Here is a 26,028-nt window from a genome sequence, read left to right as displayed (position 1 = left end):
AGGCTCCTTAGTTGTGGCTGGTGGGCTCCTGAGTTGCGGTTCACCAGCTCCTTAATTGCGGCATGCAGACTCCTTAGTTGTGGCATGTGAACTCTTAGTTGCGGCATGCATGTGGGATCTAGTTCCCTGACCAGGGATCAAACCCGGGCCCCCTGCATTGGAAGCACAGAGTCTTAACCACTGCACCACCAGGGAAGTCCCTGCTCTACTTTCTTTTGTGACTTGGTCCATTGGTTGCTAGAAGTATGCTGTTTAATTTCTAAATGTTTGGAGATTGTCCAGATATCTTTTTGTTATTCACTTCTTGTTTAATGCTATAATAGTTAGAGAAAATATCACTTCTGGATACATCATAAACTTCTGAAAATTAAAGATAAAAATTCTTGAGAAAATATGTGGTAGAACAATGATTCATACATCTGCAGATTTCTCATTGGAAATCATGTAGGCCAGAAAACATTGGAACAGCATCTTTGAGGTGCTTAAACAAATCGTCAACTCAGAATTATATATCCAGTGAAAATTTCCTTCAGGAAGAAGGGGGGGAAATGTCACACCTATGCTAAAAAGGAGTGTGAAAGGAAGTTCTTTAGGTTGAACAGAAATGATACCAAATGGAAACTAGGAACTTCAGAAATGAAAAAAGAGCAACAAAAATAGTAAGTTTTTTTGTAAATATGAAATATTGTATTTCTCCTCTTAAAAATGCAACTGTTTAAAATAAAATTTATAGCTTTCTTGGCTAGAGCACTGTATATAGAGAATACATATGACAACTAATTAAAGAATGGGGGAATTGGTAAAATAATAACACTAAGTACACTGTGAAAGATATGTATATTGCAACCCCAGAGGAGGAAAAAAAAAAAAAGGTGATAATAGCCAAAAACTAATAGATAAAAAGAGATGAATTTAATTCTAAAAAAATTCAACCCAAAAGAGGGCAGAAAAAGGGTCATAGAGGAAGAAAATCAAGAAGGAAAAACGGGAAAATAATAAAATTGTAGACTTAAATCTGACCATATTAAAAATTACATGAAATGCTAATGACCTAAATATGCTAATTTTAAAAGATTGTTAAGATTGGATAAAGAACAAAAACTGAGTATATGCTGTCTAAAGGAGCCCCACTTTAGCTATAAGGGTATAGATATATTAAAAGGATTAAAAAAAAAGTACCATGCAAACAATCAAAAAAGGCTGGAGTGACTATATTAATATCAGACAAAATAGACTTCAGAACAAGGACTATTACCAGGGAGAAGTAGGGACATTACACCAAGTGTCAATTCACCACGTAGACATAACAATCCTAAATGTGTATCCAGTAAACAACAGAGCTTCAAACTACATGAAGAAAATCTGACAGAACTGAAAGAAGAGATAGAGAAATCCACAATTAAATATGGAGATTTCAACACTCTTCTCAGTAATCAATACAAGCAGACTGAAACTCATTAAGAATACAAAACTGATTATTCCTACCTGAACAATACCATTAACCAGCTTGACCTTGCTGACATTTCTAGAACATGCTATCAATACAACAGAGTGCACATTACTTGCATAATCTTCAGTTTTAGCAATTTCTGTTGACCTGTCTGAGTTCACTGGAGTTTCTGCTCCTTGTTTCTGATCTGTTTCTCCCACTCAGTTGCAGGTTTCTGTGTAGCAGGGACTAGGTCAGTTTCTCATTGTGTTTATTGCCAAGTATAGGGATTAGCAGAAAAGAGTTATTCAGTATCTGTTTGGGGTTGGTGTAGTTTTCCAACAGGCAGCAGAAAATAGGAACCTTCAGCTACGTGAGATTGTGTTCAAATTTTCTGAAAATGCATGTGGGAGAATAAACAGTATAACTATTCCCTGTCCTTTATCTCAGTAAGTTTTGGTGGGATGCCGAAGCCACCAGCTTTTTCAGAATATTCCAAGGGTAATATACACCTATTGATAATTACTACCTAAAGTAAATATAGTTAGAAACAAACCAAGGCTAATGTGTGGCTTCTGTATATTTCATGGTGATAATGAGGATGATACAAATAATAGCTAACATTTATTAGGTGTTTATTATGAACCTCACTGGCTTTCTAATGCTTTGGTGCATTAACTCATCTGTTCTTCATAATAACCCTATTTTTATTTCCATTTTACAGATGAAGAAACAGGCATCAAGAGGTTAATTAACTTGTAAAAGTTTCCTTTGCCAGTAAGTGGCAGAATCAAGATTGAAGCTTGGTGGCCTGATTCCATAGCCTGGGCTCTTGGGCAAAGCCCTGCTTTTATTAGACTGGCAAAGTGGGTTTTAGGAATTAATAAGGCTGCAGCCAAACCTGTTAAAAGGTATCCTGGAGCAGCTGAGTGTTAAAAGCTAACAGGGTCAAGGATGCAGGTGGGCAAACTACTGCCCATGGCTTATTTTTGTAAATCCCCTTTTCCTCCCCAGCTAAGAATGGTTCTTATTGGGTTGGCCAAAAGGTTCATTCGGTTTTTTCCTTTAGATGGCTCTAGTAGCCCTTAGTTGTCTTTAACTTCATTCGAAACAATTTTGTTAGATTGTATGTAACAGCTGTCATATCAGTGTGCATTTAAAAAAAGACTTATGAATTTTTGTGTAGCCATTTTAATATTGAAGATGGAAGGAAAAGAAAGCAACATCTTTGGCATATTATGCCTTATTATTTCAAGAAAAGTAAAAACATAACTGAAACGTGAAAAAAGATTTTTGCACTGTATGGAGAAGGTGCTGTGACTGATCGAATGTGTCATAAGTGGTTTGCGAAGTTTCATGCTGGAGATTTCTTGCTGGACGAGGCTCCCCGGTTGGGTAGACTGGTTGAAGTTGATAGCAATCAAATCGAGACGTTAATTGAGAACAATCAACGTTACACCACGCGAGAGATCGCCGACATACTCAAAATATCCAAATCAAGCGTTGAAAATCACTTGCTCCAGCTTGGTTATGTTCATCGCTTTGATTTTGGCTTCCATGTAAGTTAAGTGAAAAAAACCTTCTTGACCATATTTCTGCATGCGATTCTCTACTTAAAGGTAATGAAAACGTTCCGTTTTTAAAACAAATTGTGACAGGCAATGAAAAATGGATACTGTACAATAATGTGGAATGGAGGAGATTGTGGAGCAAGTGAAATAAACCACCACCAACCACACCAAAGGCCGGTCTTCATCCAAAGAAGGTGATGTTGTGTATATGGTGGGATTGGAAGGGAGCCCTCAATTATAAGCTCCTTACGGAAAACCAAACAACTAGTTCCAACAAGTCCTGCTCCCAATTAGACCAACTGAAAGCAGCACTCGACGAAAAGTGTCCAGAATTAGTCAACAGAAAATGCAAAATCTTCCATCAGGATAATGCAAGACCACATGTTTCTTTGATAACCAGGCAAAAACTGTCACAGCTTGGCTGGGAAGTTCTGATTCATCTGCCATATTCACCAGACATTGCACCTTCAGATTTCCATTTATTTCGGTCTTTACAAAATTCTCTTAATAGAAAAAATTCCAATTCCCTGGAAGACTGTAAAAGGCACCTGGGACAGTTTTTTGCTCAGAAATGTAGAAAGTTTTGGGAAGATGGAATATGAAGTTGCCTGAAAAATCGTAGAAGGTAGTGGAACAAAAGGGTGAATACATTGTTCAATAAAGTTCTTGGTGAAAATGAAAAATGTGTCTTTTATTTTTTACTTAGAAACCAAAGGCACTTTTTGGCCAACCCAATACATATGAAAGGTTGTAAAAAGAACAAAAAGAACAGCATTCCACAGAGACAGTTTGTGGCCACAAAGCCCATGATTAGGCCTTTTTTGAGTTCTTCTTCTTCCACAGATGACTTTGAAGTTGCTTGGGAATAGTAAATAAGATAAATAACAGTAAATAACTATTGAGAACAGTAAATAACCTTGAGGAAGAACCCAAGAAATTACACTCCTGTTCTCCAAATCCTCCAAAGGGTCAAGCAGTGAGCCAATGCTTTATACAGATATAGTAGCGTCACGGGCTTCTTTAATCTTTATTATATCCATGTGGGAAGAGGGAAGTATCAATACCAGTTGAGCCTCCTCCCGCTTCAGGAGGAATATTCACCAGCCACTAAACTTTTCAGAAGGGTGGGCTCAGTGTCTAAACAAATATTCTTATCAGGGCAACAACTTATTAAGTGAAAAGCCATAATCTCTGCCACGCAGATTTCTTTCAACCCCATCTGCAAGGACAGTTTTATGATGTAGAATAGTATCTGCTTCTCTGCAGCTACAAGATAATAGAAAACATTGGTATAGTTACAACAGTTTTCCACTACTCACGCACATAATCCTAACAGCAGTCTTACAATGTTGGCACTATTACGATCCCCATGCTGCAGCTTGCAGAAATGAAACCTAGAGGTTAATTAACTGAACCATGATAAAAATATATAGCAAATGTATAGCAGTGCCAATATACAGCAATTTTATAGCAGCGTGAGGTTTTGAAAACGAATTGTCCCCAGAGGCCACTTTTAACCAGTACCTCTCCTCTCCCACTTAACTGTCTCTCCTTTCCCACATTTCCCAGGATCAGAATGAGTACCTGGGGAACGTCGAGGTGTGTGAGAACCGCCAGGTATGGCGGTGCAGGCTGTCCCATGCTCGTGGGCATCCTGCCAGGATAGCCTAGTGGCAGCTGGACCCCAGCCCACACCCTGCTTGTGAAGGTGTGTGTGCCTGGGAGGAGGGACACCTTTTTCTGATTTGCACAGCGATGCATTTCCCCCTCTCATGGCTTCTTTCTTTTTACCTTTTGTGCCTCTTCAGGTCTCTCTGCCTTTCCCCAGGAAACGGAGAAGATGATCAAGTTCCAGGTGAGTTGGATTTTTATTTCCGTCACTTAACAGGTATTTCATTTCTCAGTAAGTGGACACCTTTTTTCTCTTCCTTGCCAAGCGTCAAGAATGACAGCAGACATTTAATACCATTTGTGTGCCGTGCTCTTTTGTTTCATTTTTTTATATTTCCCTTTTCAGTTTTTATTATCATTGTATTTCACAACTAATGGTGTGAAAGAGAATAGGAATTTTTTAAATGGGAAAGCCCACACATTATTACCCTGCTTACAAATCACCTGTGTTTTCCATGCTCATTTTTCATGTGCATTCATAACTATACTTGTAATAATAGATACAATTTTGAATTTTTTTCACTTAAAATTATAGCTCTTAGTTTTTGTCATCTAATATTATTTCAATGAACTGTTATACACTCTCCCCCATTTTTTTTAACTATTCGTCATTCAGAAGCTTTTAAATTCATGAGGATTCTCACAGTTTTACACAACAGTATCAGTTTCTCTACATCTAATCTTTACTCAAAAAGCAGTTCTGAGAGAATTCTGGTACTATTTGCCCTTATGTTCTAGGGACTCAAAACTTAAAAAAAATTTTTTTTTCTTAAGTGGTACCTTTGTAAAAAGACTACTTAAAGGATGGTTTTGTCTAACAGGGTCATACTGAGGCTGAACTCCGAAAAAAATAGTGTTAGCTGTTTTCATTCAAAAAGAGCTAGATTCTTTCTTTCCAGGACCTGAAAGCTTTCTTTGTCTGTGTCTGTGTCTGTGTGCCTGTGTGTCACACCATTCATGAATTAATTTATTAGAGCATTACAGGTACTTTTAAAATTTTAGTCATACTATAAGACACACAGGCACTTTCCATCTGTCGTGCTATTCACTGCTCTAAGAGGGGCTTTGAATCATCTTCACTGTCAACATGATGATAAGAGGTTCATGTAAATTGAAGACCTGTTCAAGTTCCTACAGTAGGCAAGTATCTGGCCAACTCCAAAGCCTTTGCCTCTGGATTAAGAGTATCAGGCGTACCATTTGGGTGGAAAGAGGGGCAGAAAAAACCCCAAACACACAGACAAACAAAAAACAAACCAGAGTTCTCATTCAGAGACCAAGACTTGAAGTTGTGATGTTCAGAGCTCCAGCCAGAACAAATACACTGTTGAGCAGGTCTTCATATAGAAATTTTAAATTTCCCTATAGCAAAAAATTAAAAGACAAATAGCAAGGTAGAAAGAAAAATCTTTATAACATACATGGAAGAAAAGGCCTTACTATCCCCAAATGAATGAATGTTATTACAAAACAAGAAATAGAGATGACAGCAAACCTATGAAAAGAGAATTATCTTCATTACTAATCAACTTTGTGAAAAAATTTTTTTTTGCCGCACCGGGTGGGATCTTATTTCCCTGACCAGGGATCGAACCTGTGCCCCTTGCAGTGGAAGCGCGTATTCTTAACCACTGGACCACCAGGGAAGTTCCGTGAAAATTTTTTGAGATAACTAGTTTTTACTTCCCAAATTAACGTATGAGATTATCAAAGATTTTTTCTTTTTAATATTCATGTCCATTGTTGGCCAGGGTATAGAGGTTTAGGGATTTATACTTTCTTGGAAGCAGAATAAGTTAAGAAAAATCTTTTTGGAGGAAACGTCTGCCATTATGGTTTCAAAACTTTAAAGTTTGTTATTCTTCAACATTACCATTTCTACTTTTTGTAATTTATTTTAAGGAGATAACCAGCAGAGTTCCAGGGACTAAGGTCTATATGGAAAGATTTTTTTGCAACATTGTCTATAATAAGTAATCTAAAACTAAGCATGCGTTATTTGGATCAGTTCACTATATCCTCAGTCATCAATTTCTTAAATTACTATGCAGCCCTGAAGTGGGATGCCAGAAATCGTCGTCGTCATCCTCATCATCCATCATCATCACAATAATAGTTATCATTTATTGGGTACTTACTATGTACCAGTCACTGTTCCTGAGTGCTTTACCTATAGTCACTCGTTTTATAACCAGTACCCTAAGGTACAGTTATCAGCCTGCAAATGAAGAGAGGATGAGGATCAAGTCCAGGGTCCCACAGCAGAGCATCCTGATGTGAACACAGGCATTCAGGCTCCAGAGCTGTGCCCATAAATGCTGCACATCTAGATGGGGCACAGAGGAGGAGGTACATACTCGAACAGTAAGGGTGACTCGTGCCCTGTAAGATCAGCACATTAAATAAGTGGTGTAAGCGTATAAAAGAGGGAAAACAGACTCCATCACACGCTGTTGGAACTAAAGCTTTTCGAGCAGCCCATGCGATGCACCAGAGTTCCAGGGACTTACCTATAGGAGTACTAACAAAAGGCAGCAATTTAAAGTGCAAGGATTTCTTTTCCTGCAGCCCTTCTGGTGGATGGAATTGGCAGTGTGAAAAGCAAACAGCAGGCAGCTACTGAAATTTGACTCGGTCCCTGGGAATCCGGAACAGCTTCCCATTCTTGACACTTTCTCAGTGCTGCCCCTCTTCCATAAACATAGTCTGTGTGTGTTTGGTATTGTAGGAGCCAGTGTCCTTCAAGGACGTGGCCGTGGTCTTCACCGAGGGGGAGCTGGGGCTGCTGGACTCTGCCCAGAGGAAGCTGTACCGAGACGTGATGCTGGAGAACTTCCGGAACCTGCTCTCAGTGGGTGAGGACGGGCGCCCTCTGTGACGCAGTGTCAGCCTCCTGGGGTGTCTTTGTGTGCGCAGTTGCTTGAAGCTTTGGGACTCCTAAAATCATTCTTTGAGCTTGGGTACCTGGGAGTCCTAATAATCCCTGTGCAGCAGAGACAAGATGTTTCTGATGTTTCTGTCCAGGAAAGCAATCTGTCCTTTGAACTATAAATGGGCAGCTTGTGGTGCTGCCCCACTGGTTTGTCATAAAATCAGTTTAGTGAGTTGCTCCAGCCTCTTTGTCTTTCAGGGTTTCAGTAACTGTAGTTGGTTTTGGTTTTGGTTTTTTTTGGTGTGGGGGGGGGCACCACACCACACGGCTTGCGGGATCTTAGTTCCCTGACCAGGGATTGAACCTAGGCCTTCGTCAGTGAAAGCACCGAGTCCTAACCACTGGACCGCCAGGGAATTCCCACTGTAGTTGTTTATAAATGTGATTTTTCACAGGTATTTTGTTTTTTGCTTTAACAACGTATTTGTAAATAACTTCAGACTTACAGAAAATTTGCAAAAGTAAAAGTATAGAACAAGAACACCCATACAGCTTCTACCTAGATTCACCTGTAGTAACATTTTACCCCATTTAAATTTTATCATTTATGTGCGTGTTCTTTCTCTCTCCATAAATATTTATGTATATGTATGAAAACATATGTATATACCTAATTTTTTTCTGAACGATTTGAGGGTAATTTATGTACACCATGGCCCTATTATCTCTAAATACTTCCGTGTATGTGCAGAGTTCAGGAATCCCAAGACCACCCTTACTCTGACACCAGTTGCAAGCTCGGGGGATCCCCTGAGCCTCAGTAGTTTGCTAGAACTCTCAGAAGTCACTAAAAGCTGTTATACTCACAGCTACACTTTATTACATGGAAAGGATACAGGATAAAATCAGCCGAGAGAAGAGATGCCTGGGGCAGAGTCCAGGGGAGTTTCCAGCACAAACTCCCAGCTGTCCTCTCCCAGTGGAGTCGTGGACAGCACTCAGTCTCCCCGTCGGTGACGGGTGACCGTACGTGCGGAGTGTTGCCCACCAGGGAGGCTCACACAAACCTTGGTGTCCAGAGCTTTGATTACGGCTTGGTCACATAGATGTGGTTGGGCACCTACGTGGCTGACTTTGGTTTCCATCCGCCCCCTCACTCCCGGAAATCAAGCTGATACACATGGCCTAAAGGCCCCACCATAAATCACATTGTTAAACTCTCTGGTGCGGCCCAGGGCCTCCAGGTAAAAAAAGACACTCTTATCAGGCAGTACATGGCCAGTGCTTAGAGATCACCTCCCAAGAGCTGAGGGCAAAAGCCAGACCTCTCTTTGGGCAAGGTTAGTACTTCACTGAACAGTATATTTGGTAGAAATAGGAATATTCTCTTGCATATCCCCAGTGCACATACAGTCCTTTTATCCAATCTATCATTTATACCCTAATTTTATCAGTAGAGCCAATTATATAACTTAAAGCATATTTTTCTCTCTCCAGGGCAAGATCCAACCTAGGGTCTAGTCTAGCTGTCAGTGTTTCTTTAGCCTCCTTTAATCTGGAGCATTTTCACAGCATTGCTTTGCCTTTTAAGACTGTGACTTTTTAAGGAATACTGCTACTCCCTCCCCCCATTTTTAATAGAGCATTCCTAGTGTTTTCTCATAATTAGATTCAGATGATCCATTCTGGCTGAACCTCTGCAGTTGGTAGTGGTGTGTCCTTCTGAGGGTATCACATCTAGAGACACACCATCTGTCCCTCATTAGTGATGCTAATTTTCATCACCCTGTCAAGATGTCCAATTTCTCCACTGTAAGATTACTGCTTTGTTTCCTCTTGCAGTCACAAGGCAACACTTTTTAAGACCACACAAACATTTCCCTATAGACTTAGCATCCATTGATGATTCTTGCCGTATCCAGTCTTTACCACGATAGTTACCAAATGATGATTTTCTGACTTCGTGCTTCCTTCACACGTAGCAGTGAGCACTTGGCATTCTACAGAAAGCAAGAGCCCCTCTCTCTTAACCATTTATTTATTATTTGTAGGGACTTGTGAATTCTCTTATAAAAATGATTTGTAATTTATTACTGTAATAATTATCTTGCTAAAGTTGTTCCAAATTTGACCCCTTTAAGCTGACTCCTTGCCCTTGTAATATGCCCCCAGCCTTTTTTTGAGCACTGTCTTATTTGGGAGCATAGCATGCTGTCCCAGGCTCATCCTGTACTTTGCCCCAGCTCTGGAATCATATATTTCATTTATTGGGGAATGGTATTTAACACCAAGGTCTAGATGCTAGGGATTGTCCTTGCCACTGTGGTTTCTTTGTTTCCTGGTCTCAGGGTTTAGAGCTAGGAGGTAGGGGTGTGTCTGTGTGTGTGTATATTCATATACATACACATATACATGCACACATATTGATATAAATATGTATACATATGAATAGCTATTCAGTTTCATTCAAAATAAGAGAGATTATACTGAAACACTGTTTTTCATCCATGAGATTAGCAAAAATTCAAAAACATAACACTGTATTTTGGGGGCAAAGCTGTGGGGAATAAAACACTTTCATGCATTGAAAGTAGGAGTGCAACTCGATACCACCCCTAAGGAGAGGAATTTGACAATATCTAACAGAACTATGGAGTTATCTTTTCCCAGTTCACTTGTAGGAATTTTCCCTAAAGATAACAAAGTGCAAAAGAGCATTAATAGTATACTAGTTTGTGTAAGGAGGAAGGGAAAATAAGTAAATATATGAATATCTGCCGACCTTTATAAGAAGAAACACAGGAAGGATTAATCAGGAAATCATGAAGTTAGTTTCTTATAAGTGGGTGGAAGGTAATAGTGTGGAAGGGATGTTTGAGAGAGTTACACTTGTCTGAATACACCTTTTTGTCTAGTTTGGACTTTTGAAAATATGTTGGTTCAACACATTCTGAAAAGTAAATCAAACAAGAAGGCAAAGGGATGATAATCTAAAAGAAAAATGAATTGTATTTGAAATTAATACCTTAACCACAATGAACAGAGAAAAGAAAGAATTCATGGAAGTAGCTAAGGAACACAGTGTATAACTCTATACCCTTAGTTTTAGGTACAGTGGGAGGGGGATGGGAGAATGATTTGCAATCCTGAACACTTTTTAGTGGATTTGCTTTGATATGGAATAAGCAATTCTGAGACTATTTTAGATGTACTACAGGTGCCAAGGCCATTCAGTGGAGAAAGTATCATCTTTTCAACAGATGGTGCTGAAGCATTTGGACTTCTGTATGCATATATTTGCATGCCTCACGTCTACCAAAAAATTAACTCATGATGAATAAGAAACATAATGTAAAATGTAAATTTTAGAAAGAAACACAGGAGAAAATCTTCATGACCTTGGGTTAGGCAAAGAGGTCTTAGATATGATCCCCAAAACATGATTCAGAAAAGAAAAAAAGAAAAAAACCACACAAGTGGGACTTGGTCAAAATTTAAAACTTTTGCTGTCCTCGCCTTTTTGCAGGGAATCAGTCCTTCAAACCAGAGCTTATATTCCAGCTGGAGAGAGAAGAAGAGCTTTTGATGATGGAGACGGAGACCCAGAGAGAAGGGTGTTCAGGTGAGAACCATCCAGCAGTGACCCAGAAGCCAGAGAGCCCCTCCTGAAACATGAGTCAGAAAATGTCAGGCCCTGAGGTGTCTGTCCCCTCCCCCTCTAGCTTTCCATATTCTAGCTCATTCATCCTGTCCCAGCTGCACTGGCCCATTGCTGCCCATCAGACCTGTCAGAATTCTGCTTCTGCTTCAGGTTACTTGGCTTGCTTTGCTCTGTGCCGTGACTGAGTGAATCGGTTAATGCACGTGTGGTCTTTCACTGTCTTCGGTCCTCCTTGAGGCAGCTAATAGGTATAGAATAAATCAGTGTGATGGAGGGATACTCCAGAGTATTGTTTGTCAACTGATGAATGCCTGTCCTAATTCTGTTTAGGTGTCCTTGAGTATTCATGGATAGGTAGCCATTATTCCTAAAAGATGAATAGCCAGTCAGCTAAAGGAAATATCAAAAATGATCAATGCCGGGCTTCCCTGGTGGCGCAGTGGTTGAGAGTCCACCTGCCGATGCAGGGGACACGGGTTCATGCCCCAGTCCGGGAAGATCCCACATGCCGCGGAGCGGCTAGGCCCGTGAGCCATGGCCGCTGAGCCTGCGCGTCCGGAGCCTGTGCTCCACAACAGGAGAGGCCGCAACAGTGAGAGGCCCACGTAATGCAAAAAAAAAAAAAAAAAAAAAAAAAGATCAATGCCAACATTATAATTGACCCTTCCCATGCAGCAATTTCAAGTGAGACACTCTTGCGTTAACTTCCTCATTCAGATGCCCAGCTCTTTATCTTCCCATTCTGTCCTCTCTTCTCACTGTTGCATCCCCTAACACCTAAACAGTCTCTTGACCTAGCTACGGTTTTTTAAAAAAATTTTATTCAATTTACTTAAATTAAAAAAAAAAAACAGTTCACCTATTTTTCCCATTCCCCAACCGCTGTCTCTTGCAACCAACAGTCTGTTCTCTGTATCTGTGAGCTTGGTTGGTTTTGTGTGTTTGTTGTGGGGTGGGGGGTGGTGACTTTAAGTTCCACATATAAGAGAGATTGAGCGGCATTTGTCTTCAAATACCTCAAGGTCTACCCGTATTGTTGCAAATGGCAAGATTTCATTTTTATTTATGGCTGAATTTTCTTTATCCATTCATCCATCAGTGAACACTTAGATTGTTTCCTTATCTTGACTATTGTAAATAATGCTGCAGTGTACATGGGGGTGCATATATTTTTTCTTTTTTTGTATGAATTTATTTATTTTTATTTATTTTGCGCTGCTTTGGGTCTTTGTTGCCGTGCACGGGCTTTCTCTAGTTGCTGTGAGCGGGGGTTACTCTTCGTTGTGGTGTATGGGCTTCTCATTGCGGTGGCTTCTCTTTGTTGCAGAGCACAGGCTGTAGGCGCGTGAGCTTCAGTAGTTGTGGCACGCAAGCTCAGTAGTTGTGGCTCGTGGGCTCTAGAGCACAGGCTCAGTAGTTGTGGCGCACGGGCTTAGTTGCTCCATGGCATGTGGAATCTTCCCGGACCAGGGCTCGAACCCACGTCCCGCGCATTGGCAGGCGGATTCTTTTTTTTTTTTTTTTTTGTGGTACACGGGCCTCTCACTGTTGTGGCCTCTCCCGTTGCGGAGCACAGGCTCCAGACGCGCAGGCCCAGCGGCCACGGCCCACGGGCCCAGCCGCTCCGCGGCATGTGGGATCCTCCCAGACTGGGGCACGAACCCATGTCCCCTGCATCGGCAGGCGGACTCTCAGCCACTGCGCCACTAGGGAAGCCCGGCAGGCGGATTCTTAAACACTGTGCCACCAGGGAAGCCCCATATATCTTTTCGAGTTACTGTTTTCGTTTTCTTCACATAAATACACAGAAGTAGAATTGCTGAATCATATGATAGTTCTATTTTTAATTTTTTGAGGACCCTCCATACTGATTTCCATAGTGGCTGCACCAACTTCCATTCCCACCAGTAGTGTACAAGGGCTCCCTCTCCTCCACATCCTTGCCACCATTTGTTATCTCTTGTCTTTTTGATAACAGACATCCTAACAGGTGGGAGGTGATAATCTCATTGTGGATTTGATTTGCATTTCCCTGATGATTAATGTTGTGGAGCATCTTTTTATGAACCTGTTGGCCATCTGTATGTCTTCTTTGGGAAAATGTCTATTCTGGTCTTCTGCCCATTTTTTTAATCAGATCGTTTGGTTTTTGCTATTGAATTGTATGAGTTCTTTCTATATTTTGGATATAACCCCTTATCAAATATATGATTTGCACATATTTTTCTCCCATTCAGTAGTTTGCCTTTTCGTTTTATTGCTGGTTTTCTTAGCTGTGCAGAAGCTTCTTAGTTTGACTGTAGCCCCACTTGTTTATTTTTGCTTTTGTTTCTTTTGCTTTTGATGAAGGATAAAATGATTTTTATCCTTCATTTTGTTAATGTGGTGTATCACACTGATTTGCAGATGTCAAACCATCCTTGCATCCCTACAATAAATCCCATTTGATTTTGGTGTATGACCCTTTTAATGTGTTGTTGAATTCAGTTTGCTAATATTTTGTTTAGGATTTTTACATTATGTTCATCAGAGATATTGGCCTGTAATTTTCTTTTTGAAGTGGTACTTCCAAGTTGGACATATATGCGAGTCCAAACATTTTAGTAATGTTTTTGAGTCCTCAGACCCTGGTGTCAGAAGCCATGGGCACACCTGTGTAGCCAAGGATGCTCCTGGGTGAGAAGGAAAGTCAATTGAAAATTTCAAAACAAATTACTTCACTTCTATAATTTTTTGTTTCCATCTCAGTTAACATTCAGAGTCATAACAGGCAATATACTCTCTAGAGCAGGGGTCAGCAAAGTTTTTCTCTAAAGGTCCAGATAGTGAGTATTTTAGGCTTTGCTGGCCATATGTGGTCTCTGTCACATATTCTTCTTTGTTTTTTCTTAGACTATTTAAAAAAATGTAAAATCTATTCTTGTTCTTAAGCTACACAAAAACAGGGCTAGGGCCATAGTGTGCCAGTCCCCCTGCCTGATAGCATCAGTAGGAATGTAATGTCATATTTTAAAATATCTTTTTATTTAATTTTTTACATATACTAACATGTATATACCTTATATTAATGCAAAATTTTGAAAATGTACATTCTTATTTTTAATATACTAATTTTTCTCCTTCATGGTACCTTGAGCAAGAAATCCCTCCCAGTCTGAGATTATCTCTTTTTAAAAATAATCATCACTACATAATCCAATATGTGGCTATAACATGCATTATTTACCCATTTTTTAATTGATGGGCATTCATTTCTCTGCCGTCTCCCTTGTTTTTTTACTACTAATATAGAAAGTACAGCAATAAAAACCCCAATCCAAATGTCGTTGGGTACTAGTGATTTTATTTCTGTGGAATAAATTACCTGGTGACTCAGAGATTCAAATAGAAAAACCATCCTACTGAGCTGTTTTTTTTGGCTGCGTTGGGTCTTAGTTGAGGCACATGGGATCTTTGTTGAAGCATGCGGGATATTTTCATTATGGCGCAGTCTCTTCGTTGCAGTGCTCAGGCTTCCCTCTGGTTGTAGTGTGCGGGTTTTCTCTGTAGTTGTGGCGTGCGGGCTCCAGGGTGCGTGGGCTCCAGAGCACAGCTCCATAGTTTACTGCACGCGGGTTCTCTCATTGAGGCGGGTTCTCTCATGTGAGCTCAGTAGTTGTGGCTCACAGGCATAGTTGCCCCACGGCATGTGGGACCTTAGGTCCCTGACTGGGATCGAACCCACGTCCCCTGCATTGGAAGGTGGATTCTTTACCACTGGACCACCAGGGAAGTCCCCTTACTGAGCTTTAACTTTGGAGTTGTAACCAAGAGAGACATAATCATCCCCATTGACTTTCCTGCAGCCTCTAGGAGCTGATTTAATTGACGTGGGCAAAGAAATATTTTTAAAATGATAGTCTTACAACCACTCTGTTAGCAGAAGAACTATCTCAGTTTCCACTAGGAAAGAGAATGATGTCAATAAATAATGGCTTCTTTTTTTTTTGGCTGTATTGGGTCTTCGTTGCTGCGCATGGGCTTTCTTTAGTTGTGGTGAGTGCGGGCTACTCTTCATTGCAGTGAGTGGGCTCTAGGTACATGGGAATAGTGGCATGTGGACTCAGTAGTTGTGGCTCACAGGCTCTAGAGTGCAGGCTCAGTAGTTGTGGCACACGGCCTTTGTTGCTCCGCAACATGTGAGATCTTCCTGGACCAGGGCTCGAACCATGTGCCCTGCATTGGCAGGCGGATCCCTAACCACTGAGCCACCAAGGAAGTCCCAATAATGGCTTCTTAACTGTCCATCTCCTTGCAAGATGTTCCAAGTCGCAACCAATCCATCTCTCCCAAAGTCATCATCTGCATAAATTTCCTAGTTTTTTTTTCAGGCCAGGCAAGGAAGATTCAAGGTGAGAAAAACAAGAGTTAGGAAGACCAGCCCCTGTCTTTCTTTTCATCCCCTATTCAAAAATAAGTATATATTTCTTCATCTTTATTTTGTACACGTTAGCCATTAAATAAACAAATGTTAATGTAGATTTTAGACAGTTTTCAAGCCTTCATCCCCCTAAAGATCTAGTGTATAATTTTCAACTGGTGACCATTATAACCTGAAAAAAGTTGTACTCTCAGATTTCATACATCCTGAGGGAAAGAAAGAATATATCTCAAGTGGTAATTTGTTCCCAGTATTTTGAAACTTCAGTCCATGTAGGCATGAAAAAAAAAAAAAAAAGGCATGAAACTAAGAGGTACAAACCTACCTATTGATATTTTTCCAAGTTTCCGTATTTGAACTTTGCATTTGAGCCTTACAATTGTTTCATTACAAACTTTATACCTTCCTCAACTATTTACACCAGTGGTTTTCATACTTTTTTGGCCATGGCCTTCAGTATGTAATGTAACCCAGTACAGACCTAGGTGTGTATACATATCTGCAAGTCTGAAACAAGCATTTGTGCACTGATACCCTGACATGCAGTGCAACTGTGATATTTTCTGTCCTTTTTAAAATTGCATGTCACAGTCTATTAAATTGATCTTAAGCCTCACTAATGGTTTCCCACCATTAGTGTTCTTGTGCTCTTATAGGCTATTCATTCCAAATACATCCAGTAATATTCCATAATCTGTTTTCAGCCTTCCCTGCCAGTGATTAAATTTTGTCTTCTATTGGAAAGTGATAAGAAAAATAATTTTACTTGGAGTGAAAAAGATGATTTGTAGTCCATGTTTACATAAAATCAGCTTGTCAGTCCACATAAGTAAAATCTGTTTCATGGAATTGCCTGATTAATTTGATCAGAGGTGCAGAGTCAACAGCCTTTTAGAGCCACCTGCACCTGTTGCTGACATGAGGCTTCATGATCCCCAGGGGCTCTGAAAGGTGATCCTTTACCAACACTATACCTTAATGCTGCTGACTGCCACTGATGCGACCTGAAACTCCCAGCAGGGATGGAAAGGGAAGTTTCTGGTCCGTAGAGCCAGGCAAGCATCATTGCTGTATAAACCAAGGGCTTCTGGGCTTTTTTTTTTCCCCATAGCAGATTATTCCTGTTTTTCATTTCCAGTGTCATCTCTAATTATAGCAAAACCATCTACTTCATTAACCAGGAGATACTTACTTTTAGTAATCTCCTTCTTTCAAGTAATAAGGTGTTTCCTGCAAATTATCTTGCTTTTTCTTCTCTTTCCTTGGTAGTTTGCTGGTTCCAGCTAGATCTGAATACATTCCTGTCAGTAGTTCTCAAGTAGCTGTTCTCAGCTATTTCCTTTGTTAATTTTAATTCCTTTATGGCTTAATTAGAATATCAAACATCACTGGGTTAAGAGTTTTTGAAGTCGTAACTTAACCTATATGTTAACCTTAACTAAACCTTAAGTTTTAATGCAACCTTTCATAAATACCTTATGATGTCTCACACATGCCAATCATGTTGATCTAGCATTACAATTCCTTGCCAGAATTTCCTTTTTAATAGAAAACTTACTACATTTGCATTAACTAACTGCAGACATAAAGTACATATGGGTAAAATAGCATGTTAATAAAATATGACCCATCTGTTTTTTAAATTATACATGTGTTTAGTTACTTTTTTCTTATAATTTTTAGATTACTTTTTTGATCATTTACAGTGGTGACATCTGATCTCAGGCTGTGATAGGCTGGCCATTTTATGCTAGAATAGTCTTTGTTTTCTGCATTTCACTTCTTCTGTCTCCACCCCACATAACCCTGTTCTTGTTTTCAAACAGGCAGATCTCGGAGATACTGCAGGTTCAGTTCCAGAGCACTGCAATAAAGCAAATATTGCATATAAAGCAAGTCACAAATTGTTTGGTTTCCTAGTGCATGTGAAAGTCACGTTTATACTATACTGTAGTTTACTAAGTGTGCAATAGCATTATGCTAAAAAAAAATTCACATACCTTAACTAAAAAATACTTTATTGCTAAAAAATGCTAACCATCATCTGAGCCTTCAGTGAGTCATAGTAGTAACATCAAAGATCACAGATAACCATGACAAATATAATGAAAAAGTTTGAAATATTGTGAGAATTACCAAAATGTAACACAGAGACATGAAATGAGCAAATTCTGTTGGAAAAATAGTGCCAGTAGGCTTGCTCAACATAGGGTTGCCTTCAATTTGTAAGAAACTCTACCTGTGAAGCACAGTAAAGCAAAGCACAATAAAACAAGGTACGGAGTATATTTTTCCCTGTAGACTGAGTTAAAATGGCTTCTAAAGTGATAGCTTTGTGGCATAGAGTTGGATGTTGTAGCCATTGTTAATGTACTTGATTAGAAAGAACTCTTCTTCTCAAGCTCACATGGAACATTCACCAAGATAGACCATATTCTGAATCGAAAAACACACCTTAACAAATTTAAAATAATAGAAATTATGCAGTGCCTGCTCTCAGACTGCAATGGAATTAAACTAGAAGTCAATAAATCAAATAACTGGAAAACCTCAAATGGAGATTAAACAATACACTTCCAAATAACACATGGGTCAAAGAAGAAATCTCAAGAGAAATTTTAAGGTATTTTGAACTACATGAAAATGAAAACACAACCTACCAAAATTTGTGGGCTGCAGCAAAAGCACTGCTTAGAGGAAAATTTATAGCATTGAATATATGTATTAGAAAAGAAGAAAGGTCTAAAATCAATCATCTAAGCTTCCACCTTAGGAAACTAGAAAAAGAAAAGCAAATTGTAAGCAGAAGAAAAGTAAGTAGAAGACAAGAATAAGAATTGGAAATAAGAAATCAGTAGAGAAAATCAATGAAACCAAAAGCTGGTTCTTTGAAAAGATGCCTAAAATGGATAAGCTTCTTAGCTAGGGTAATTAAGAAAAAGAGACACAAATTACTAATATCACAGAAATGCAAATTACTAATATCAGAAATGAAAGAGGGAACATGACTACAGAACCTGTGGGCATTAAAAGAATAAAAAAGGAATACTATGAACAAACTATGCCCACAAATTTGACAGCCTAGATGAAATAGACCAATTCCTTGAAAGACACATTTGCCAAAAGGAAAGTAAAGCTATTTACTTTATTTGACATGCCTCGTATACTGTGTCCCTTCATTTCATTATTCTATAAAATATTAATATAGTAATTGAAAGCTTTGCTTCTGAGAGACCAAAGACATCACTAGGCATTTTTTAAATTAATTTTTTATTGGAGTATAGTTGGTTGGCGTTTTATTTTTTAAAGTACTACTGAGATGAGTACTCATAGACATGCCGTAAAGTGTTACCCTGCAGTCGGTGAACTGCCCCAGATCCTGCTGCCACGCAATCATCAGTGTGGCCTTTTATTTTTAATTTTTTTATAAATTGGGCATAGGGTGGGGCTACAGGTAAGATTTTATACAAGAAAAACTACACCATTTATTTTCAAAATTAAAAAGACACAATCCACAAGATTCTTGTGACCTTTGCTTTTCTCATCAACAGATGATATCTGAGTGTAGCCCTACCTCTCATACAGCCTTTCAACATTGCAGTAAAACTGCCATCACCAATTCCTTTCCCGTGAAAAATAACTCAACACATATATGCACTTTCAGTTCTGTGAGTGAGAGTGACTCAAGCTGTGATCTATTCATTATGTGCTTATTGAGCAACTACTATTCGCTAGGAGTGTTACAGGCAGTGAGGGTAATGCTGTGTACACAGCGAAGTGCTTGTCCTTGTGGGTAATCCACCCCAGTGTGGAGAGACAGAAAAACACAAAGAGTTATTATGTTTGAGGATAATGTTCATGTTATGAAAAGAATCCTCTTTTACTGCTTCCCACCCCCCCTGGATGCTGAAAGAGAATTAACGTACTGCCAAGTATTAGGAGAGTGCACGTTATTACTTCAACCCCGTTGGACCACCGGTCCTCAGGGAGTATACTTCTCACCAGGATATGAAGATCTGCTGCCTGCTGATAATCTGAGCTTTCATAACTAAGGGACAAGCCATTTCCACCCAAACATACCCATCTTCAACTCTTCTGGAGCCTCAAATTCCCTAAACGTTAAAGTAATTTTCCAGCAAAATGGTGCAAGCCAAAGTCAGTGTTCGCTGAGTTTTGTTTGTTTGATAACAAAGGACACCTACTGGTGCCATAAAACTTGCCTATGCTTCCCTCAGCCTCCATTTTTTTCTGATGTCTTTGGAGTTGAATTCTGTCACCCATGTTTTACATCCTGACCTGCACCATAGCCCTTGATAATTGCAAAATATCTTTTGAAAGGAGTTAAAGCTGATAATGGCTTACAGTGACTTAGAAGAGCTTATTAGTCTCATGAAGATAAAGAGCGAATTAGAGATAGGCAGTTTGATGCCTCAAGCATAAAGATCTACTTTTACCTTCATCTGCACAGCATTTAACATGCAGTCTTCTTAAAAACAAACAAAAATGTTACCATGCCCATTACTATCAGGGCAAAAAGCATTTATCCACTTGAAACTATACTCTTTCCGATTTGAGACTATCCCCTTCTGTTTTCTTGAAATCTCCAGGCAGCCCATGATAATATGTGTATGGTTTAACTAGGCATTTTGAACAAGGCCACCATCTTCGATGTCCAGGTTGTGTTGCAAAGCCCTGATTTTGAGGCACGCAGATAGCCTGAATTCTGTGGATCCTACTTATATTCCTGGTGTAGCCAAAGATGAGCCATTTTCTAAGTATCATCAGAGGTAGTAACATGAATTTTCCTCCAGTTTATTGAAGTTGCATATCATCATCTAAGTGCAAAATCTTGAAATCTCTGAATAAAAGCATTCACTGTGTACACGTCTAAAATCTCTTTATTCTTATAGGAACCAAGAGTCAACATAATATGGAAAGTATTCAAGAAGTGGGATTAAGCTGCCTTTCCCCCAAAGAGCTTTCCACCTGGCAGACCTGGCAACAAGGTGCAGGCAGGTTAACTGGGTGTCAAGATTCGATGAAAATTTTTCAAGAGAATATTTCTCAGCTGCAAAAACAAGGCGATTCCCCCTGCCAAGTTTGGGCAGGAATACCGATTCAGATTTCTGAAGATGAGAACTACGTATTGACTCATATAGGAGATGGTTCCCATGACATAAAAAGTCAAGAATTTCCCTCTTGGAGAGCCCAGCATTCCTGGAGGAAAATGTATCTTACAGAGTCACGTAATTATCAGTGTAGATGTCAGAAAATTTCCATGAAAAATGATTTCTGTATGTCTGAAAGTATCAGTTGGATCTCACATCACAATGATAATCTGGGTGTACACAGAACAGAAAAAATCTATAGCTGCCATGACTGTGGAGAAGATGTCATGAAGGTTTCATTGCTTAATCAAGACTTAATTCAGACAGGGCAAAAGCCCTACCCTGGTAATGAGTACAGAAAAGCCTTCAACAATGACTCCAGTTCTGAAGTTCTTCAGCAGTTACACTTAGAAGGAAAGCCCTGTACCTACAGTCCACGTGGAAAGGACTGTAGTTACAGTTCAGTTCTTCATACTCATCAAAGTGTTTGTAGAGGAGATAACTGTGTTTCTGAGAGTTCACATCTGCAATGCCATCAGAAAGTACAAGCAGAGGAGGTGGCATTTAAATATGAATATGGTGAGAATGTCAATCAGTGTTCCTCTCATAACACATATGAACTCACTCACACAGGAGAGGTGTCCAACAGATGCAACATTTATGAGAAGGGCTTCAGTCATAGCTTAGACCTTAGTAGTAGTTTTAGGGTCCATACTGAGCAGGAGCCCTATGAATTTGAGGAGAATGGGAATGCCTTTAACCAGAATTCTTGCCTTCGAACCCATCAGAAAATCCAAACTGAAGAGAAACTATACACAGATGTGGAGTGTGAGAAGGGTTTCATTTGTAACTCAGATTGTAACATTCAGCACAGAGTTCACATGGAAGAGATTCCGTATAATTCTGAGGTGTGTGGTAATGGCTTCAGTCTGGCCTCACATTTTCAAGACCTTCAGATAGTCCACACTAGGGAACAACCATATAAACATTATACATGTGGTAACAGCTTCAGCCACAATTCATACCTTCAAGGCCATCAGAAAATTCACATTGGAGAGAAACCTTACAAGGAGTGTGGGAACGGCTTCAATTGGAATTCAAAACCTAAAGATCATCAGAGAGTCCACACTGGAGAGAAGCCATACAAATGCAACGCATGTGGTAAAGTCTTCAGTCACAGATCAATTCTTAATGTTCATCAGAGGGTCCACACAGGAGAGAAACCTTTTAAATGTGAGGAGTGTGATAAGGGATTCAGTCGGAGTTCATACCTTCAAGCCCATCAGAGAGTCCACACTGGAGAGAAACCATACAAGTGTGAGGAGTGTGGGAAGGGATTCAGTCGGAGTTCATACCTTCAAGGCCATCAGAGAGTTCACACTGGAGAGAAACCATACAAGTGTGAGGAGTGTGGGAAGGGGTTCAGTCGGAGTTCACACCTTCAAGGCCATCAGAGAGTTCACACTGGAGAAAAGCCATTCAAGTGTGAGGAGTGCGGGAAGGGATTCAGTTGGAGCTTTAATCTTCAAATTCATCAGAGGGTTCACACAGGAGAGAAACCCTATAAGTGTGGAGAATGTGATAAGGGCTTCAGTAAGGCCTCAACTCTTCTGGCCCATCAGAGAGTCCACACAGGAGAGAAGCCATACCAATGTGATGAGTGTGGTAAGAGCTTCAGTCAGAGATCGTACCTTCAAAGCCATCAGAGTGTCCACACTGGCGAGAGACCATATATATGTGAGGTATGTGGGAAGGGCTTCAGTCAGAGAGCATATCTTCAAGGTCATCAGAGAGTCCACACCAGAGTGAAGCCATACAAATGTGAGATGTGTGGGAAGGGCTTTAGTCAGAGCTCACGCCTTGAAGCACATCAGAGGGTCCACACAGGAGGGAAACCGTACAAATGTGAGGTGTGCACAAAGGGTTTCAGTGAAAGTTCACGCCTTCAAGCGCATCAGAGGGTCCACACAGAAGGGAGGCCCTATAAATGTGAACAGTGCGGTAAGGGTTTCAGTGGGTTTTCAAGTCTTCAAGCCCATCACAGAGTCCACACTGGGGAAAAGCCATACAAATGTGAGGTGTGTGGTAAGGGCTTCAGTCAGAGATCAAACCTCCAGGCCCATCAGAGAGTCCACACGGGAGAGAAACCATACAGATGTGATGCGTGTGGTAAGGGTTTCCGTTGGAGCTCAGGTCTTCTAATTCATCAAAGAGTCCATAGTGGTGATACATTCTATAAAAGTGAAGAGTATGGTAAGGATTATCTTTCTTCAGAGAATCCATACAAAAGTGAAATTCTGTAAAATGGTATTCTATTGCGTTCTGAAGTCCTCAAACGAGAGCTGAAATTTTCCGTTCACTCCAGTTCTTAAAGTAGAAAAAGAATTTCTTTCATGAAAAGGTAATGTTTCTGCCCAACATCAACATTCACAATAGTCAGGAGACCACACAGCAGAGACATCTAACGAGAGGGGTTCCATACGGGATTTTGTGAGAACGTTAACATGTCATTGCACGTTACTTTAAACAGTTGTTGCACTAGGGCTTAAACAAGATACGAGTATAGTCAGGATTTTAACAGAAGCACAGTGATGAGCGTGCCTAAATCCACGTCCACTGGAATGTAAAGTTAACGAGAGAAGGGGCTTCATGCATTGTGAAGTCTCCAAAGCCACGACACTGCATAACTCAATATTAGGTGCTCAGTACTTTTTGTTAAATGACTAAAAGTGTGTAAAGGTATCATGTTTGGAATTTTTATTAAGCTTATTTTCTCCAAAAAGTCATTTAAAAATGTATTTGGAGGAGGAATACTGCAAGTAATGTAAGCACTTCAAGTAAATATTATTTGAAATGTATCAGCAATATCGCTATCTGAAACTACATGAATTTGGTTGTAACCCTTTTGGGAATGGTTCTCTCCATTTGTCCCTTGTGTAAGCAGGGATGAACTGAATTTCTTACCATTTGGTCTCTTTCTCTACAGTATACTATTCATTCAAGTTTAGCTGTGAGTATGTACACCTGTGTGCACTTTAAAGGACAGTACAAACTGTTAAAACAATGTTTCTGGTTAACTTTACAAAAATGGAACACTGCATTTCACATAATTGAATTTTTACTCCTGCCCTGTGTGTTAGGACAGAGTTTTACTGTAATATTTGGAAAGTGGCAGAAATGGTTACTAATGACAAATACTTTCTTAATAAATGTCAAAATTACAATACTTGGTTTTTAAGTCTCCATATTTCCATCAAAATCCTTTTGATCTGACTGATTTCTAGGCGTTATAGCCTTTGTCCAATTCAGACCTCCTTAGGCAGGATCTGTGACAAGTTTGGAGGACTTTAATTTTGTCAAGATTCACATCTCCATACTTCTTCCACTCACACAAAGAAAGAAAAATATCAATATTTTTTTATTGAAGTATAGTTGATTTACAATGTTATGTTAATTACTGCTGTACAGCAAAATGATTCAGTTATACATACATATACATTCTATTTTTTATTCTTTTCCATTATGATATATCATAGGATATTGAATATAGTTCTCTGCTATACAGTAGGACCTTATCCATTCTATATATAAAAGCTTATATCTGCTAACCCTAACCTCCCACTCCATCCCTCCCTCAACCCCCTTCCCCTTGGCAACTACCAGTCTGTTCTCTATGTCTGTGACTCTGTTTCCATTTCATAGATAGGTTCTTCTGTGTCATATTTTAGATTCCACATAAAAGTGATATCATATGTTACTTGTCCTTCGCTTTCTGACTTACTTCACTTAGTATGATAATCTCTACTTACATCCATGTTGCTACAAATGGCATTATTTTCTTCTTTTCTATGGCTGAGTAGTACTCCATTGTATGTATGTGCCACATCTTCTTTATCCATTCACCTGTTGATGGACATTTAGGTTGTTTCCATGTCTTGGCTTTGTGAATAGTGCTGCTATAAATATAGGGGGTGCATGTATCTTTTTGAATTACAGTTTTGTCTAGATATATGCCCAGAAGTGGGATTGGTGGATCATATGGTAATTCTATTTTTAGTAAAGAAAGGAAAAATATTGAATTTTTCTAAACATTTTTTCAAATGTATTGATTATTAGGATAAGATTTCCTTTTACTTGCTAGTCTCTGTCTTCAAGAACAATGCATTTTGTTGGAGGGAGTGAAAAATACAAGTTTGTTAGAGAAGAGTCATACAATATGTATCAAAATGTAAAGTGTACGTACCCATCTGGAAATCATAGAATAATAATTTAAGGTAAAGCAGTTTTAACAGAAAGGATGTGTACATAAGGGTAATTTTTTAAATTGGAAATTAATAAGAGTTTAGATAAATATCTTTGTGTTCCTATAATATGGAGCTACAGAAAGTATGAAATCAATCTAAAATGACAGAGAAGACTCACGCATCTTGTTTAGTAAAAATGCGGATTGTACCTTCATAATACCCAGTTATCTTAGGTCTGTATACATATATGTTCAAATACATGCTTAATAGATTATCTGTGAAAGATTACTCACTGTCCTGTATACAGTGGTTTTCTGTGGCAAGCAGAATTTTGGCTTAGTCTTTCTTGTACTTTATTTTTAAAAATTCACAGTTAACATTTTACCAAAGCAATAAACTACTGAGATATTGTCCCTTATAGTTAAGAACTCATAATGTGATCACTCTATTTCATTAGATGGCATCAAAAAGTCTCTAGAGAGTACAGATAAATTAGGTGTTAGCAGCTTTACCTTTCTATAAAATTTCTTTAGGTCTCAAAGCACATGCAGCCTTAAATCTCCTAGTACAATTCACTAGTAGTATAAATTGGTGCACCATAGTTTTTCTGTCAGATTTCAGCCCGTTGGGTGAATGGGGCGACCAAGGCACTGGCTTAACCTGGCTTCCAAGGTGCTAGTTCACGTTTCACAGTATCATCAGAAATTCAGGGCTTCTAATGCATTTCTTTACTACGATCACTTCCAAAGGAAGATCATGAGCGCTCATGGTGGTTTTATCAGTTAGGATGCTTTTAGTTGTAGGTAACAAAATGTAGTTCAGAATTGCTTAAACCAAAAATGTTTCTCAGTTCATATAAGTGAAGAGATGTAGGTAAGGTAAGACTTGGGTCTGGGTCAGTCAAGGAGACTTTATTCTGCTTTAAGTCTCTTACCTCTGTCCTTTTATGTGAACTCTTGTCTTCAGTTTGCTCACAAATGAAAGTATCACCTGCCTTATTGTTCACAGCCTAGAGGAGAGAGTTTGTCTCATTTTTAGTGTTACGTAGTCCT

The 26,028-nt window shown here is 39.4% G+C and overlaps 2 protein-coding genes across 2 annotated transcripts in view; both read left to right on the top strand.

Moving 5' to 3' along the window:
* Positions 1–118: 118 nt before the first annotated feature.
* Positions 119–23,956, top strand: LOC113605973 (zinc finger protein 112-like). Its single transcript, XM_027079750.1, has 6 exons — positions 119–659; positions 4,570–4,709; positions 4,812–4,855; positions 7,400–7,526; positions 11,070–11,165; positions 20,535–23,956. The coding sequence occupies exons 3-6, from the start codon at positions 4,841–4,843 to the stop codon at positions 23,033–23,035; spliced, it is 2,739 nt and encodes a 912-aa protein (XP_026935551.1). The 5' UTR covers positions 119–659; positions 4,570–4,709; positions 4,812–4,840; the 3' UTR covers positions 23,036–23,956.
* Positions 11,091–26,028, top strand: part of ZNF235 (zinc finger protein 235) — a 67,437-nt gene continuing 52,499 nt past the window's right edge. Inside the window, exon 1 of the mRNA XM_027079772.1 lies at positions 11,091–11,165. The gene's annotated coding sequence lies outside the window, so the exon portion shown is untranslated. The remainder of the gene's footprint in view (positions 11,166–26,028) is intronic.

Source organism: Aethalodelphis obliquidens, unplaced genomic scaffold (assembly GCF_003676395.1).
Source record: "Aethalodelphis obliquidens isolate GAN/ISIS:26980383/991018 unplaced genomic scaffold, ASM367639v1 scaffold43, whole genome shotgun sequence".
Lineage (NCBI taxonomy): Eukaryota > Metazoa > Chordata > Mammalia > Artiodactyla > Delphinidae > Aethalodelphis > Aethalodelphis obliquidens.
This window is presented reverse-complemented; position numbering and strand designations above follow the sequence as displayed.